The sequence below is a fragment of the Lemur catta genome, chromosome 1 (assembly GCF_020740605.2).
Source record: "Lemur catta isolate mLemCat1 chromosome 1, mLemCat1.pri, whole genome shotgun sequence".
NCBI classification, from domain to species: Eukaryota; Metazoa; Chordata; class Mammalia; order Primates; family Lemuridae; genus Lemur; species Lemur catta.
The window spans coordinates 204,698,878-204,718,532 of NC_059128.1; the positions used below are offsets into that span (position 1 = coordinate 204,698,878).

Sequence of the window (19,655 nt, forward strand, 5' to 3'; positions counted from 1 at the left end):
CAGGGAAAATGATTTAAATATCAATTAGAAAATTGTGTCTTCCTAAGGCAGTGGCTCTCAACCCCAGCAGTGCATTAGAAACAACTAGGGAGCTTTAAAAAATTGAATGCAAATTTCTGAGGGAGGGACCAAGCTTCAGTGGTTTTTAAAAGATTCCCAGTCATTTTTAATGTGCATCCAGGATTGAGAAGAACTGCGTCCACGGCATCAGAAACCTAGTGTCAATCCAGTGAGAGCTATTGGTTGCCGTTAATATGGAGTTCCCAAAACTTCAAGTAATGGATTTAACTCCAGTGTGTACCTCTTCTAGGTCTTTTCGCCATTCCTCCAGGACTTCCACTGTAAGGAAAGGAGCCCCTGGACCAACATCCCCTAAGATGTTTATATGGACCAGTGGCCGGACCTCTTCATCTTACAGACACGATGAAAAAAGGTAAATGCACTGGGACTCTGGGCACTTTTCAGAAGCATTTAGCATAACTCTCCAGAGAGGATGGCAACAGGAAAGCATTAGGCAACTGAGCTTTATGCTTTTCCATGTGGGGATGGACTCCACACTAAAGAAGGAGGGTTTCAGACACTTTGGCTTTCCTCCTCCTTGCACTTTACATGCTCACTCCCAACACGGTTTTGCAAAGACCGTTCCCTGTCAGAAATGCCTTTCACACATGCTCTTCTCTTAGCTAACTCCACCTCTGCCTTCAGACATCCAATCAGAACCTCCACCCGCATCATGCTCTTTACCCAAACAGACTGTTTTATTTCCAGCACTTGTTGGCTTTGCAGCACCTAACACTGTGCCTGGCACACAGTAGGTGCTCAACAAGTACTGACCAGAGTGATGAAAATTGCATTTCTGGGCACTGGATGTGTGTCAGGGAAGAAAAACAGAAACTATGAGAGCAAGATAAGAGGATCGACAAATCCACTGAGCCCTCAGAATCCTTGGAAGAATAGCCTGGGGGGAGAGGAGAAATGAGGGAATAAGAAGAAAGATAAAAAACAAAAGTAGTGTTAATGAAAGATAAAACGACAATTACGCAGCTCAATCCAGTCCTCTCACTTGGGCTTAGGGAGTAAATGTGTCCATAAAATTCTCTAACCATTGTTAAACAGTATCTCTCTTTCTCATTGACCTTGTACTATTATTTGGGTTAGGTGAAGCTAAATTGTAAATATAACTGCCTTTAACAGCATATTGCAACTAAAGCAAGTTGCACATCAGGCAGAATCTGATAGAAATCAGGATTGATAAATGGTGCTGGGCACAAGGAGAAGGACCTGAAGGAGGTTTACTTGAATATTGTTTTGAGAGCTGGTACTGTTAGTTTTCCTTTTAAAACCTGAATTGCCCTGCAGATAAAAATTCTTTGAAAAATTCCAAAAGCAAAGTTGTCCTTCACAATATTTATATATTACTGTAAAAATTTAGATGCAACTTGAATATTCACAATAGAAAATCTGTTAAATAAATCATTGGATGTAATATATCACTCAGCACTTTAAAATGTTTTGACATAATAGTAAATGCAAAAAGCAAATTGAAAAATTGCATACAAACTATGATTGCAGCCACAAAAAAGATACATAGGCTAAAGTCTGGAAGGAAAAGCATAGTTTTCACTTCTCTATTTTTCAAATGCTTTGTAATATGTTATATTACCCTAATTATGAAAAAAATAATTCAAGTAATGTACTTGATATTCAAGTAAAATTACAGCCCAGAAGGCAACTAATAGTCATCTCTAGTTTTTTCTACTTTTTCATTTGCTTTCAAGTTGAATCATCTTTCAGCAAGATGTTTACTATAACACTATCAAATTTCATGTATCATTTCAAAATTCCATATTTTATATGTAATTTTCCCATTTCCTTTGAAAAAAACAGGCCACTACCAGTAAAGGTGTGGAAGGGCAGAGATTTGGTCCTGCAACTGAAGTGTCAAGACCAAATCCCAGAGTTTTGTTGCCCTAGAAGAATATTGTGACTGTCAATGGCCAGCCTTCCTAAAATTCTGAAGGCTTTATTAGAGCAAGCAAAGTATATTTCTTTTGTCTTCTATTTAGTCTCATCAAATAATTTAATATTACTATTTTTATGAACAAAGGAATTAACATTTAAGAAGCAATTACCATATACTGTACATTTAATTAAAATAGTCTCTTAAAACATTCTGTTTATAAGTTACAGATTATTATGACCATTTTACAGATGAGGAAGCTGAGCCTCAGAGATTTTAAATAACTTCCAGGGATCCAACAACTAGCCAGTGATGGAATTACGATTTGAACCCCAGCTCATGCTCTCTCCCCTGAAGCCCAGGGCCTATACAGTCACTTGTCATACATGAGATATTTGGAGTGGCAGTGAACAGCCAAAACCACATGGGGAAAATTGTGTTAAAACAGAGTTGAATATTGTATAACAAAGAAGATAATAAACATGTGACTATGGCATATTGGCAATATTTGTGGACTTTAAAAGGAGCAAATAATTAGCTTAATATTCCACATCGATAAGATTCTAAGAAACGTAAATTACTACTTTAATATTTTTATTTTCAAAGTATGATTTCAGTAACTATGAGATTTATAATAATTAAAATATTGACTATGAAAAAATCACTTGCCACAAGCTTTATTTATGGGATAAGGGTGCAAAAGCTTATGAAACCAATCTGTGTGGCTTTAGACTATAAAGGAAACAAGTGAAAAACAGTTAGCCAGCGAATACAAACAATAGAATCTGCCACTAAGTCAGCGTCCTTAGTCTAATGTCGGTTCATTTGTCTATGCCTCTTTCCTGACCACATCTTCATCTTTACTGCCTAATTCACAAACTCTTGGAAGACAAGACTCAGATTTTAAAACTGAGCAGGATCTGCAGCCCTATTTAAGATGCTCTCGGTGGCAACAATCATGGTGATAATGAAGATGATGATGGCTGATAATGGGTAGATAATTAACGTTCTCAAGTTAATTATTTGGAAATAAGTAGATTGTGTGGCACCACTGCCCCAAATTGCTGGTAATTATTCCACCCTGAGTGTCTCCTCACTCTGCAAATCTGGCCTTTTCGTCTGCCCAGCTTCTCCAGCTGGGTTCCTGCAGCAGTCCCAGAGGCCAGGCATCCCTGAATGCTCAGCTCCACTCCACACACCTCTTGCTGAGACCAGAGCCAACTCGTCAGGATGTTGGATTCCCTGGGATTCCTCAGACAGTAGAATACCAGGAAACTTGATTAAGTATACACACAACAACTAAGTGGAAGGAAAAGTTCACTACAAACTCTGAAACCAAATGTTTTATTGCTCAGAAGTTGTTGAAGTCAATTTTACTTTTTTTTCATTATTTTAATTCTAAGCTAGCCCTCTTTCTGTTCATCTGCTATATGCAAAACACTCATTTCTATCCTCATCTTCCATTCTACAAGCTCCACAATAGAAAGGAATATATTTTCCTCTCTGAACAAACTTCTTTGTTAGGTGAATTTACTTTAACCCCTAAATTGCAGGTGGCAAAATAAAACAACAGAACAGCTAATTTAGAAATTTGAGAGAGGTTATTCAGCTAAAGACATTACAGACTATTTATCAAATATTCATAGTTGTTTTTATTATATATTGAAGTGATACAAAGGAATATTTTTTACAAAGAATGATGGTATTATGAACATCTGGCTACCCATCACTTAGCTTGAAAAATAAAACCACCAGCATTTTTGAAGCCCTTGAGAATAACACCATCCTACTACCTACCCCACCCATCCCCACTGAGAGATAATCAATATCGTGAATTTTGTGTTTACCATTCCCTTGCTTTTCTTCATGACTTTATCACATTTGAATCCTTAAACAATATATTGTTTACTAGAGAATGTTTAGAGACTTTATGTGGAATCATTTCATATTTATTTTTCTGCAACTTACTGTTTTTTACCAAACATTGTGTTGCTATGATTTATCAGTGCTGGTGTGCATAGCTATAGTGCATTTTCTCTGCCAGGTTGTATGCCATTACCCAAATGTACACCCATTTATTCATCTGGTCTGCTGCTAATGGACATTTCCATTACTTCCAGTTCTTTCATCATTACCAACACTGTGGCTATAATACTTTTATGCATGTCTGTCTCCTTGTGCACATATATGAACATTTCTTAGGATTCATACCTAACATGGGAATAGTTGGTTTAAAAGTATACACAACTTCAACTTTAGCAGATAATTGCATGGCTTTCCAAAGCAGCCGTATGTGTGATTCCCATTGTTTTTCAGCCTCATGTAGAGTTTTTGGATTTCTAATTTTCATCAATCCAGAGGGTATTATGAGCTTAAGTCTCATTTCTCAGATTAGTAATAAGATTGAACCTATTTCTGTAGTCCGTTAGTGTGAAGTCACTGTTTAAATATTTGGCCCATTTTTCTACTGGATTGTCAATTTTTTATTAATTTGTAGGAATTCTTTTAAAAAGTCTTTATTAATCCTTTACCTGCTTTACATATACAAATAGCTTCTCCAAGTTTTGGGCTTGGCTTTTCACTTTCTTTATGACATCTTTTGATGAATATATGTTTTTCATTTTAATATATTCCAAATTAACACATTTTTAACATGTTGAAATCCCTTCCTACTCTAGGTTCAGAAGGATATTCTCCTGTACAGTTTCTAAACATTTTGTAGCTTTAACTTTTGCAATTAAGTCTTTGATCATCTGGGATTGACTTTTGTGTGAGGTGTAAAATAGGAGTCCAATTTTTTTAATATGGATAATCAATTCCCTGCACCACTTATTAGAGAGTTTATCCTTTCCTCATTGACCTAAAACCACAGAAGTCATATATTGCGCTTCCATTTGTGCATGGAAACGTTTCTGGATCTCTATTCTGTTCTACTGCTCAGTTTTGTCTACCTTAGACAAACACCACACTTGAGTTTACAAACTTTAGTATCATACCTCTAATATGTCTTGATATCTGACAGAAGTCACCCATCTTGTTCTTTTATAATCAGAAGTGCATTTAGTATTCTTAGTCACTTATACTTCCATGTAGATTTTAGAAATGTCTTGTCAAGTCACACCTACTACACTTCCCAAAACAGTTCTTGGGATTTTTATTGGAATTTTATTAATCTATCAATTAATTTGTGGTAAATTTATATCCTTATGTCATCAATTCTTTCTCTGAATGATTAAGGTTAACCTCTTTATTGATTTTTCTTTCCTAATAGCTCCTAAGATTATAATTTCTCCAAAAAGAACTTGCACATAGTTTATTAAATTTAATCCTAAGTATTCTTTTTCTAATGTTTAAATTATATTTTCTATTTTTGCTGATATATGGAAAGGCAATTGACTATTGCATATCAGGTTTTTTTCAACAACTATGCTAAATTTTCTTATTAATAGTTTATCTGTCCATTCTTTTGTATTTTCTTTATCATTATGTCATTGGTGAATAACTTTTTGTTTCTTCAGTAAATATACCACTCATTTATTTTCCTTGCCTTATTATGCCAGCTTATAAATCAGTAAATCATGAATAAAATAGGTGACAGTGAATATCTTTGCTTTGTTCTTGCTCATAAAGTAGATTCTTTCAACATTTAACCATTAAGTACGAAGTTTACTATAAAGTATTTCCTATATACCATTTATTACATTAAGGATGTTCCTATCTATTTCTAATTCGATGAGTTTTTATCACTAAATGGATGTTAAATTTTATCAAATGTTTCTCTACATTAATTATATTGTCATATTATTGTAACCCTTTAATATGTTTATGTAATATGTTAATAATCAAGTGATGACCAAAATTTTATTCCTGTGATAGCCCCAACTTGATCATGATATATTTTCACTTTTATATATTACTAGACTTATTTTTTAGATTTTTGCATTTACGTATATGAGTGAGATTGGCCTTGTAATTTTTTTTTATGTTGCTCTGATTTAGTTTTAGCATCAAAATTTGCTAACCTCATAAATAGGTTGTATAACATTTCATCTTTTTCTATACTCTGAAATGATTTCTATAACACAGGAAGAGGTCAGCTATAAATCATCAGAACCTGGTGTTTCCATTATGGTGATATTTTTAACTACTGACTCAATTTTTTAATGATTTAGAACTATTTGGTTTTGTAGCTATTTCTAATCAGTTTCAGTAAGTTATATATTTGTAAAACTTTGCTGTATATTTCAGTAAGTTATGTACTTCACAGTTTTCAAATGTCTCATTGTAAAGTTGTTTTAAAAATCTTCTTTCTAATCCATATTATATCTGTAGTTATAGTTTTAAATTCCTGATATTTATTTGGCCCTTTTCCATTTTTTTCTTAATCAGTCTTGTCAGAGATTTGTCTACTTCACCAGTCTTTTAAAAAAATAGCCTTTGAATTTGTTGGTCCTTGAAAATAGTTTATCTTCTATTTCATTTATTTCTGCTTATCTTTATTATTTCCAACCTTATACTTTCTTTTAGCATATTCTGTTAATCTTTTTATAACTTCCTAATTTGGATGCCTATCACATTAATTTTCAGGCTTTTTTCTTATCTAATATAAGCACTTAAATCTATATATTTCTATCTATGTAGTGTTTTAGCTGCATCCCACTAGTTGCTCTATGGTTTTTCATATCATTCAATTCTAAATATTTCTTAATTTTTGTCATATTTTATTCTGTAAGCCATGAATTCTTTGTTTTTTTGTTTTGTTTTTTGTTTTTTTGAGACAGAGTCTCGCTTTGTTGCCCAGGCTAGAGTGAGTGCCGTGGCGTCAGCCTAGCTCACAGCAACCTCAGACTCCTCGGCTTAAGCGATCCTACTGCCTCAGCCTCCCGAGTAGCTGGGACTACAGGCATGCGCCACTATGCCCGGCTAATTTTTTCTATATAGATTTTTAGTTGTCCATATAATTTCTTTCTATTTTTAGTAGAGATGGGGTCTCGCTCTTGCTCAAGCTGGTCTCGAACTCCTGACCTCGAGCCATCCACCCGCCCCGGCCTCCTGGAGTGCTAGGATTACAGGCATGAGCCACCACGACCAACTGAATTATTTGTTTTTATTTCCATATATAGATGCAATTCTAATTATTTTTTGTTATTTATTTATACCATTATTGCATTAGAGCCAAATAATGTGGTCAAGGCAACACTTCTCAAAGGCTCTTTATGTTATAGGGATACCCTAACTCAGCAGTCCTCAACCTTTTTGGCACCAGGGACTGGTTTCATGGAAGACAATTTTTCTGTGGGCCAGGGGGAGGGGGATGGTTTCAGGATGATTCAAGTGCATTACATTTATTATGCAGCCAAATCTCTCTGCTAATGATAATCTGTATTTGCAGCCACTCCCCAACACATCACTGCCTCAGCTCCACGTCAGATCATCAGGCACTAGATTCTCATAGAAGCAAGCAATCTATGTCCCTCGCACATGCAGTTTACAATACCGCTTGCTCTCCTATGAGAATCTAATGCCTCCACTAATCTGACAGGAGGCAGAGCTCAGAGGGTGACATGAGCAATGGAGAGCAGCTGTAAATACAGATGAAGCTTCGCTTGCTCACCCACCGTTCACCTCCTGCTGTGTGGACCAGTTCCTAACAGGGGTTGGGGACCACAGCCTTAATTTATCTAGACAACTCACATAATTTTCTGTTTTCTTCTATATATTGCATTAAAGCCTTTTATAAAATTTAAATGCTAATGAATCAGATAAAAATAAATAAGAATTAAAATATCAGAGATATAATTGGGAGAGTGTATGATCTTATAAGCTTTATAATGGCAGGACTAAAAAGAAATAATTCCTACTTTTTTTCCCATAATTTTTCTCTCACCTATAGTGTCTTATTCATGGGTCACAAAATTACAAGATTTCCTAGGAAGTCTCATGGATTAACAAATTGGCAATAATTACATTAGCTATATGGACAAAACCCCTCATGTTAATCACATACATACACATATTAAGTATGACTGTCATTTGTTCCCAAACTAGAAAACATGTTGCTCTTAATGGAATGTACACATTAAAAGATTGAAAAAAGAATAATAATTAAACTAACCAAATTGGACCATAAAATATATACTTACTAGCCCAAAGAAAATCCATGAAATCTGAAACTAATAGAAGATGAGGGTATGCATACAAAGAAGCACATTTCAAAAATGTGGAAGGCTTTGGTGGACAGAAGGCAGAAATATGGCTGCATTTATCAATCCCATGCCTGTTCCGCCATATGAGATAACAGGTTGGGTTCTCACAGGGCAGAAATATACAGCAGCTCTGCTCGTTTCAGCTCAGAAGGCACCCAGCAATCCATTGTCTCACAGGTTCACTCTCATGGGACTTAACAGAAAGGCACTTTTCCCCATAGTCTGGAAACTAGAGTTCTCAGTGCCTAGAAGGTTTGATTTTTTTCCGGAAGGACTACTAAATTTGTTGGTGGTAGAGTGCAGCAGACACTGATGGGAAGAAAGAAGGCAGGAGCCTGTTCTAGCCATGGTTTCTTGATTTATTTGGTTTTAATTGACCATTCAGCCTCTTTATGCTGACTACCTCACAACCTATACTAATTGTTGCCATTTCTAGTCCACATAAAAGGAACGTGTTTTGTCAGCCTAATAAGTGCAAGACCCTGAGGCTACAGAAATGAATGTGGTCCGACTCTAACTCCTGAGCGGCTCAGTACTCCCTGGGACAGAGAGCCACAAACATAATATTTATTCAGTATGTGTAAGTTCCTGAGAAGCTCTCAGTCAGGTAATTTCAGATATATTTAATTCTTAACTTCTAATTCAGGGCCGCGCAAGGTGGCTCACCCCTATAATCCTAGCACTCTGGGAGGCCAAGGTCGGAGGATCGTTCGAGGATCACAGGAGTTCAAGACCAGCCTGAGCAAGAGTGAGACCCTATCTTTACTAAAAATAGAAAAAATTAGCCGGGCGTGGTGGATCATACCTGTAATTCTGGCACTCTGGGAGGCCGAAGCGAGAGGATTGCTTGAGCTCAGGAGTTCAAGACTAGCCTGAACAAGAGTAAGACCCCGTCTCTACTAAAAATAGAAAAAAAATAGCCAGGTGTGGTGGTGTTTGCCTGTAGTCCCAGCTACTCTGGAGGCTGAGGCAGAAGGATCGCTTGAGTCCAGGAGTCTGAGGTAGCTGTGAGCTAGGCTGATGCCACGGCACTCGCCTGGGCAACAGAGTGAGACTGTCTCAAAAAAAAAAAAAAAAAGAATATCAATGATGCTAAAATATTAGTGAAATAGCAAAGGACTCTAAAAAGAATTTGAAAACAAAAGTATAAACTGAAAGGCTCCCTGATGAAATGCTAAACTTTGTTATATTTATTAGAAGGATATAGTCACACACATATTCAAGAAAGATATATCTATGAATATATTCATAAAAGTACATTTATAAAGAGACTAAGCCTCCCTAGGAAACTTAGATTTTGAAAATATCGAACCAATCTTAAAATACTGCTAACAATATATTCCTAAGAAATATATACTGTACTTAAGTGTACATATAGTAGTAACATTTATCGGCTGTCAGGCAGATGGGAGGGGGAGGAAGGGATGGGCATATACACACTTAATAGGTGCAGTGTGCACCATCTGGGGGATGGATACTCTTGAAGCTCTGACTCGGGTGGGGCAAAGGCAATATATGTAACCTAAACATTTATACCCCTGTAATATGCTGAAATAAAAAAAATTAAATTTAAAAATTTAAAAAACAAAATATTATTTATAAAAAAATAAAGAAATACATACTTTATAATTAAACATTTTTGAAATAGAATCTTAAAATAGTCATGAAAAATGTATTCATATTCATTTACTATATTTAAAACAATACTCCTTGAAATAAGTTTTGTTAAATCTTTAAGTGTAGTAAAATGTGCAAATTATTAATTTAGTTAACTCACCCTTCAATAAATTGGCTTTTGGTGAATTATCCATTCAGTAATTGATCCTTTGGCATATTGGCCCTCAGCGTATTGGCTTACTTCCCTTTTGTGCACCTCTCTCATCATTCTCATTGCCATGCGTTGCAATGATTAATATTTCACTCAGCTTCCTCAGGACACCATGTCCTATTCATTTTGTATCCCCAAAACTTAGTACATTGTGTTTCCTTTTATGAAGGCCTAGAAATGTTTAGTAGTAAATAAACATAAATGGCCTTTACTATGTTTTACCCTAAATACTTTTCTCCCTGTTAGATAGATACCAAGAGATTCTGAATTTGAATGGGTGTTGGCCAAGGAGAAAAATTTTCATGCACATTTTACTCTTTATATCCATATTTGTATACACATAGCTTTGTAAATAATTTGCTTATGAATTATAGGCTGAGTTCTCATATTAAACTTTCAGAAACTACCCAAATAGGAAGTTTGAAATAAAATTGTACTGTGTTGACTATTGTTTAGGGTGAAAATGACAATTATTGGACAATTGAAAATCTTTTGTTTATAAGATATTTATCACAAAGACCTTTGTTATACTTGGATTTGCCTTGTAGACTTATTAATAAGTTCCATTCTCCAAAACGGTTTGGGCAGAATGTTTCCCATATATGTAATAAAGACTGCACATATCTATTATTTGTTATTATCAGCATGTATAAATGTTGACTTTTATCTGCCACATTAATTCATGGTTCACCACAAAGCCAAGACTACCTTAACAAAGCTTAAAGCATACTGCCTTGTCAGGGCACACTAAGATTAGATCTACTTCAAACTTACAGAGTCAAATTCCTGCTCTACACCTACTGTTGGATAACACATCTATTCAAAACTGAATTTGTAGTCATACCCCAGACTCATTCTTCCTCCTCAGCCCTCTACTTCAGTGAATTGTCCTGACCTTCATTCCCATTTTCTTATCACCACCACTCCCCATCCCCAAATCTTCTCAGGTAGATACATAAAGAAAAGACACAAAGAACAAAAGGGAGATGAAATATCAGCTTTGTTAGTAGTGACACAGTAAACCCTAAAGAACAAATCTTCCTAGTATCAAGGATGATGCTTAGGCCTGAGGCCCAAAATATAGCATCATGCTCCTTCCATTTAACATTGAAGACAACTTGGTGTGGAAGGGACCGCCCCCTCCCCCCCCCCCACCCCCGCAACTAACTCACTCAGTCTCAGGCCTATGGACATGCTCTTTCCCAAGTGGCGCTTACTACCTGGACATGGGAAAAACCAAGACATGCCAGGCCTGAATAAAGGCAAGTTCAAAATGATTCTTAAAAAACAAAAAGTTGTGACACATATAAGCAGTGACTTTCAAACTCACTTGAAAGGTTGACCTGCCCACCCCGCCACCCCCGCCACCCTGCCGCCCTGACTATCAGGCTTTGGCCTATCTCACCAACCAGATTAGTCATTCCTCTGCCTGAGCTTAGGACCCTAAGCTTGTGGGCAGAGAATCTATAAATGTACAATCTCCCTCTCCATTCTTGGAAAGGACAGCAAAAGTCCCCTCTTTGGATCCTGAAAGAGCTGGGAAATAAGAATCCCACCTTATCACTCAGCCATGTTCCCAGTCATCCTTCCTCACCATCCCCTGTATTCTAACAACTACCAAATTCTGAAGTTTTATCTCCTAGATATTTCCTCATATATACTTTTCTATCTACCTTACCTTGATCCTAGACCCAGGCCTCATTATCCTTTGCCAACACTACAGTAACAATCTCCCAATTCCTCTCTCTAGTTTGTCTTGTCCTATCTCTAATCTCCACATGGCATCCACAGTTGTTCTTCTGAAACTCAATTCTGATCATGTCACGCTCTGACAGCTTCCCATTAACTACATAATAAAGGCCAAGCTCTTTAAAATGACTTACAAAGCCCTTCATGACCTACCTACCTTTCCAAACTCATCCGCCCACTCCCCCGACTCATCCCAGTGGTATAAAAACATGGTAATTTCTGATACTCACCATCCAGTTGCAAGTCTCCATCCCATTGTTCATGTGAGTCCTTCTGTCTGAAATACCCTTAACTCATTGTGTCATTTGGTTAACTCTGATTCAACCTCAAAGATTTGTTTAAGGCATTATTCCTCTAGGAAGCTTTCCCTAACCTTAACCCTAGTTCTCTGTCCTGCTCCCTCAAGCTGGGAAATTTGCCCCTCTTCTGTGCTCTCATAACACTCTGTGAATAGCTCCATCATTAAATTTACTGCCCTATGCTGATATTTATTTCTGTCTGTCTTCCTATTGGGCAGGGCCATATCCCCAGTAACAAGAAGTTACCAGCACTCAATATAAATGTATGGACCTAAACTGAACCCTTTGCTCTTCCAAATCATTTATTTATTTCTTCATTTATCCATTAATTCAATATCATTTATTAATGAATCCCATGGGTATAGGCACTTCACTCACCCACTTTCATTTTGCTGGGGAGTATCCTGATTTCCTAGATGCCTTTGGGCTGTGTGGAAAACAATTGTTTCCCCCTACACATTCTAGAGCATACAAAGAACATTTGTTAACCACTTTCAAACTGTCATTTGTTTTTGAATTACCCGTTTGAATCATTTTTATGTGTTTCTTGTTCTGGTAACATAACTGACTGATTACACGCCACCTCTTTTATGGGTATAGGCTGACATAGTGATGCTGTGTGACAGCCTAATACCCTGGAATTGGGAGACTATTGCTCCCTCCTTGCTGGCTCCGTCTGCGGGAAATGCAAATCTCAATGGCAGCCATCAGAATTAAATACATGTGGATAAATAATATTAGCTAACTAGCATCAGATTTTTATTTTGCAGCAGGTCTTGGAAGCCACTCAGACTCAGCCTGTCTCTTCCTGTTTCAGAAGCCTTCCTGCCCACTGGCTTTAGCTGCTAATGGGCACTGATTTTCTTTATTCAAGTTCATAAAGGGTCAAGTTTAAAGAGCTTTAATGTAAATCCTACAGTTTCCAAAGAAAAGCTCAGAAAAGAATGGGGAACCTTAGAGTGTGAATGATTGCCAGTCTATGGAAGTCAAAATCAGGGCAGGCCAGCTAATCCAGGGGCACTGGGCTTGGGAGACGGAGAATAAGGAAAGATGTGGGCTCTCTGGGCCTCTGGCACTGAGAATGTGCTGTCAAGAGCAGTGAGGGTGGGAAGAAGCCAGGAAGGACTAGCCATGAAAAAGGGTGATGAACAAAGACCTCTATTTAGCTCTGTCTTCCTATACAATGAACCCATTCCCCATAAAAAGAGTAAGATTTGTATAAACCACCTCATGTAGAGAACTTTAAAACAATGATAGCAATAAACTAATTGGTTAATTTTGCATGCTGGTACCTGGATTAATAAGTACTCTACCCTAAAACCTTATGGAAATATATTAAGTACATACACATTCTCACACCTCTATAGGGGATCAAAATATTAAACAACCATCCCAGAAAGGACCAGCCAACCAGAATAGACGCCAGCTATAAACACCAGTCAGGCCATCCTGGAGCACCAAGCTAAATATAAGCCCTGAATAAACACACAGTTGTACAAACAACAGCATCTCTTCCCTCCGCTGTAAAGTTCCACACTAGATTCTGCTCTGTTTCCCTTCCCAAGCAACAAGAGTGATTAGTGATAAAAATGTTAAAGGAAAATCTGAAGTTATTCTTGTGCATATTGGCTTTTTGCCTGGTTTATAAAAATCACTTAACCATTTCTTTTTTCCATTTTTAGCATTCTGTTTGTCCTCCTCTCTGTTTCCAGGCCCCGAAGGCCAGCGACTTCTCCACTCGCACTGCCCTGCAATCCAAAGGTCCCTCCTCAAAATAGAAACTGAGAGATCCCGAGCTGTGTCCTGGTCACTGGCCTGAGCATTGCCTCCCTACTCGTATTTCTCAGCCACCTCCCAGGCAGCCGGCACCCCAACATTTTCTCATTTCTTCCCCTCCAGACCTTGTTTCAGAACCAGCCCTCCATTCCTAAGCTTGATACACTATTTATTTCCTTGCCGTTCTGTCCTTTAGAAATTCTTCAGAGGGTGGTAGCAATTTTAGTGTGTTCCTGTGCTCGTGTCATTGAGCTGCAGCTCCCCACCCCGCTTTGAATGGGAGCATTTATTACTTATCTCACATCTGACTCACAAAAACGTTTAAGCACAGAAGAAAAGAAGGCTGGGTCACCACTCTACGTCTTTACATTGCTTATAAATCTCACTCAAGCCAGTAGAGTCCCAAGCAGTCCTAAGCTTTAGAAAAATGTTAACCAAAATAACTTCTGTCTCTCACTACTAGGGGGAAATAAGGGATTAATCTGACAGATTTCTAATGTATGTTGCCATTTATTCTAATCAATATTCCATTAGATATTCAGAAATTATAAAAAGTCCAATGATGATCATTTTCAGATTAAATGGTAAGGTTAACAAACCCAAAGCACTGTTTTGGGGGTTGAGGAGACTGTTTTCTTTCTTCAGAATTGGAGAAAAAGAAAATTATAGTAAGACATGGACCCCAAGGTAAAGAAGGGGAACTTGTTTTTGCTCAGGGTTGGTGCCCCTGGGTGTGTGCACGTGCCTGTGCGGGTGTGTGTGTGTGTGTGTGTGTGTGTGTGTGTGTGTGTTGAGAGGCAGTGGTAACATACTGGGATCCAAGTGCACTCAGGTTGGGAGGACTCCTCCAGGCCTCTCAGCCCCAGGAAGGCATGAGCAAAGACTGACCTACTATCTAGGGGCCTGCGGATTAACTCTGAACTTCATATACTACTATATTGTTTTCCACCTCAGAAATATTTACCAAAAAATCAGGGACCACGACCTCTTGGACAAAAGGAAAACAGTCACGGCACTGAAAGCAGGAGAAGACCGGGCCATTCTCCTGGGACTGGCCATGATGGTGTGCTCCATCATGATGTACTTCCTGCTGGGAATCACACTCCTGCGCTCATACATGCAGAGGTAATACCACCGGGCGGTTGGAACCCTGCTGTTTCTCTCCTCCTCCCATCCCTACCCCTTCATTTAATCAACCCTAAAGTCATCTTCCTCACCTGCTTTCCTAATACGAACTTTGAGAAGAATCTGGTACATAATATTTTTCAATAACATTATCTAATAACAATGATAAACATAGCTGTATGTATAACCTGCCTACTACATGCCAGGGACTTTTCATACATTGCTTGTTTAACTCTCACAACGACTGTCTAAGGTAAGTGTGAATATACTCATTATAAAAATGGAAAAACCAGGGCTCAAGAGAGATATAATTCGCCCAGTGTCAGAGCTCTTTCATGGGGCACAGCTAAGATTCAGACCCACGTCCCGCTAATTCCAGAGTCCCTGTTGCTGCCACTTCACACCTCTGTCCATTCTCCACCCTCATCACTCTTCCTGTCCCCCCACCCCTCCACCACCCTCCACATTAGTGGTTCTCAACTGCTCATTCCAACTTCCGCAGAAATTAAAAATACTGATGCCCAGGCCCCACCAAGGTCAGGTTTAGTTGGTCTGGAATGGCACCCAGTCACCAGTGGCTGTTAAAGTTCCCGGGTGGTTCTAATATGCGGTCAAGGTTGAGAAACATTGTATCAGCTTTTAAAAATAACAGATTTTTAACCCTTTTCATTCTAGTATTTGCCCTAGGTTTACTGAATAGATAGGAAGGCAAATAAATAGTGAGATAGCAAGTGTATTCCTCTTGCACCTCCCTCCCCCAGTAAGCTGTGTGATACATCCCATCTCCAGCATCTCTGGCTAACCGATGTCTGTACATTGGACACTTTAAGCCCAGGCAAGCCCCGCCCTGCTACAACTAATGGGGGAATGTCTCATAGTGGTTCAGCTTTAAAAAAGACCCTTTCAGATGAAAAATTGAAGTTGCAATCCAAAAGCAAATCAAACCACTTTGTGGCATTTGTTTCTCCATCTAAATTAATACTTTCATTTTAGAAGCAAAATCTGGCTGAAATACAGTAATTTGCTGAAATTAAGGCATCATCTTTCACATTTGTGGCTGCCCCGCTCTGTTTCTCTGATGGCCTTCAGCTGTTCTCGCTCTCAATGAAAGCGCTGATGCCTCGGGCCCCGAGTGTTCGCTGATTCCAAACCTGCTTTCAGATCCTCGCATCTGCTTAGAACCATCAAAGAGTTTTTCCTCACTATATAATCAAAATCTGACCATTCATGTTCCAGGAAAATACAATTTGCCACACCAGAGGGGGTCAGGTCTAGTATCCTGCCTCTGAAATAAAACTTCACACATGTAAACAGGCACAGAACTATTGATACATGTCCAACAACAAAGCAAAGAGTATTTACCTGCGAAAAAACATGTTGTTTTCCCACCACTATGGCAATCAGCTTACACCCAGAAGCAAACAATTGATTGCTAGTGTGTTACTTCCTAATTACAAATGTTAACCTTGATCATAAAATTAAATGTATTTTAAAATGAAAAGTTGATCAACAAGCAGCTGGAACCTTTTCAAGTGAGCGTTCCCAGGGCACCCTTACTAACCCACTGGTCTGCTTAGAAGGGTTTCTTTTCCAGTGTGTTCATGGGGAGGTGGCATGGCACAGCAGAATGGGCCTGGGCCTCAGAGAAACACAGGGTTAGGTGGGATCACAATTCCCATCACTTACTAGCTATGTGCCCTTGCGTATCTTACCAGATTTCTCAGTCCGCTCATCTTTAAAAGGAATTAATACTCAGCTTACAGGGTTGCTGAGAGGACAGAGGAAGATAATTTATGTAAAGCACCAATTAGGGTGAAAGGGATGCAATAAGTGATTAGTCTTGGTATGATTAAAGGGTTGAGTTATCTTTTATCCCTTATTAGAAAGACCTTAAGGCACTATGTCACTGTCCTTCCACCTGTCAAGTTGGACCCAAATCCCCTCTACCCCTTTGCCCTCTTCCCTCCCTTCTCCCTTATACCTTCTCCACCTACAAACTGAGCTGGAATGGGGGTGGGATGAAGAAAGCACAGAGTAAAACACAGCAGAGGTAAGGACTGGGGTGTGGTAAGAAGCTGCTTACAGTGTAGAAATACAGGTGGGTACGGGTTATTATTTTAAAACATGCCTTATGCTCACTAGTGAATTCAATAAGCAGAAAAAGTCAACTTAAATCAAGCACTGGAGAATACCACATCCAATAGAAGTCATCGAAAAAGTTCTCCCATGCCATATTTGTCTATGTTATGTTGTAGTTTGTCTAGAGATGCTGTATTCAAAGGCATAAACTTTACACAGATTGTGTTATAGATTTGGGAAAGACTCTTCAGATTCAGGGGCTGAGAAATGATCCCCTCTGATCACACCTTCCTCACCGTCAGCTGTTGGGCCTGTGTTTATTCCTGCCCCTTCTCTGTAGTGTGTGGACCGAGGAGTCTCAGTGCATCTTGCTGAATGCGTCCATCACGGAGACATTTAATTGCTCCTTCAGCTGTGGTCCAGACTGCTGGAAACTCTCGCAGTACCCTTGTCTCCAGGTGTACGTAAACCTGACTTCTTCTGGCGAAAAGCTACTTCTCTACCACACCGAAGAGACGATGAAAATCAATCAGAAGGTAGGAGCTTGGCACACTGCATTTCAATCACCCAGCTCATCTCTCTCTATACCGCCAGAAAGCAGGTCCTGCCTCTTTCATTCTCAGAACTCACTATTTGATTCTCGCCTAGGAAATTTTATTTTCTGTGCAAGTTGTGAACAGACCATTCTCCCATACTGTGGTAGTGCAGATTTAGCCTTGACTTCCATTTGGAAGGGTAAACATGTACTTATTAACATACAAATAGGCTGAGTCTTTCAAAGCAAATGTACAGCTTAGTGATGTATAAGCCAAAAACCAGGTATTTGTCATATACCTGGAAGCCAGAGGTAAAATGATTGCTTTTCCATGGTCATTATCACTTAGTTCTGTGACCTTGGAGATGTCACTTAACCTCTCTGAGCTTCAGCTTCCTTTTCTCTAAAAAGACAATAATAAGTGGTCACCTTGCAAGGTCATCTAATCTAAAGATTAGAACTGAGTATGTAAAGTGTTGAGCAGAGCACAACACCTGGCACGGAGGAGACCTTCAACCCATGATCACAGTGTGTGTGTGTGTGTGTGTGTGTGTGTGTGTGTGTGTGTGTGTGTGTCTTGCTTCATTTATGTTCTGTTCCTAGAGGATGAATATGCCAGCACTGCTCTATGCAATTCCACATGGTAGATGCTCAACAAATGTGTATTATATTAAAGTTTTATATAAAATATACACTTACAAGGTCGGGATGACCAGTAAAGTGTCAGCAGAACCAACCTGCCATCATCAATTTTAAGTTAAATACATTGAGTTTTGGATTTATGTCGAGAAGACTCTCACATGCCAAGACAACCTGATGCCATTCTTCAGTAGGCTCATTACTAGGATACAACCCTCATGAACTCGAATCGTTCCTGTGAAAGCTTTTCTTTTCATTACAATTGTCAGCACTTTAGTGATACAGCTTATCATTATTTTTTAAAATGCAGTAGCTTAGAGGTTCAATACTAGAACAATAGAGAATGAGTAGTATTTGTTTCTAATAAATTGACAAAAAGTAGGGAAATCCACCTTGCATTTTGGTTACAATAACTTAAAACAATTCTGGCAAATATCTCTGAGAACTCAACATAATGAATATTTCAGAGAATGTTGTTTGAAAACATTTGCTCTGATTTCTTTCATTTATAGAAGCCACAAATAATACCAGTCAAAACCTTGTGCTGCAGATATAGAAAGCTTAGCTCCCTCACAAAGTGTTTGTCTTTCAAGGTCTTCCTTCAAGTCAGATTTTTAAATCAAAGCTGACCTGTACTGACAAATGCCTATAAAACTCTCAAATCTCCAAGAAATTGGAAAGTGGCCAACTTAAATAGGCATCAAAAAGTGAAACATATTTCCATTTCCTCGTTTTGACATTTCATCACTACATCCCTGTGAATGCATTATTTAGGTTATAAACAGGGAGTGACGTTACCAATAAAAGTTCCAGTTATGTATTCAGAACCAGTAGCTTGTCTGCTCTCAGCATGGTAGTAGGTCATCATTTGGTTTATTTGCCTATCTTGTTTTTAAATGTAAATTATAACACACATACAGAAGCATGCATGAAATGAAAAAGTACAGCTCAAGTATATGTTACAAAGAGATTCTCTCATGTAACCACCACACAGGTAAAGAAATAAAACATTTCCTGCACCCCAAAAACACCCTTCATGCCCCCTTCCAATAATTCTGTCCCCTGCCAAAGAGAACAACCATCCTGACTGTTGTGGCAATTACTTTCTTATTTTTCTTTGTAGTTTTATCACCTAAGCATATATCCCTGAACATTATATTTTAGTTTTGCCTCATTTTTAAACGTTATATAAGTGGAATCAAACAAAATATTTTCCTTTCTCTCTAGCTGCCTTCACACAACAGTATCTTTGTTTTGGTTGTAGTTCATTCATTTTCATTACTGTATTATATTCCTTTGTATGAACATGCCAATTTACTTATTAATTTTACTGCTGATCGACATTTTGAGTTATCTATAGTTTGGAGCTATTATAAATAATTCTGTCATGATCATTCTCAGAGATATCTCTTGGTGTGCAAGCACACACCAGCTGTCAAGTATAAACCTGGGAATGGAA

The 19,655-nt window shown here is 38.2% G+C and overlaps 1 protein-coding gene across 1 annotated transcript in view; it reads left to right on the forward strand.

Moving 5' to 3' along the window:
* The window catches only part of KCNMB2 (potassium calcium-activated channel subfamily M regulatory beta subunit 2), a 236,234-nt gene that overhangs the window by 205,055 nt on the left and 11,524 nt on the right, over nucleotides 1-19,655 (forward strand). Inside the window, exons 2-4 of the mRNA XM_045539710.1 lie at nucleotides 311-433; nucleotides 14,773-14,943; nucleotides 17,363-17,558. Of these exons, the coding sequence (XP_045395666.1) occupies nucleotides 378-433; nucleotides 14,773-14,943; nucleotides 17,363-17,558 (423 nt within the window). The 5' untranslated portion in view covers nucleotides 311-377. The remainder of the gene's footprint in view (nucleotides 1-310; nucleotides 434-14,772; nucleotides 14,944-17,362; nucleotides 17,559-19,655) is intronic.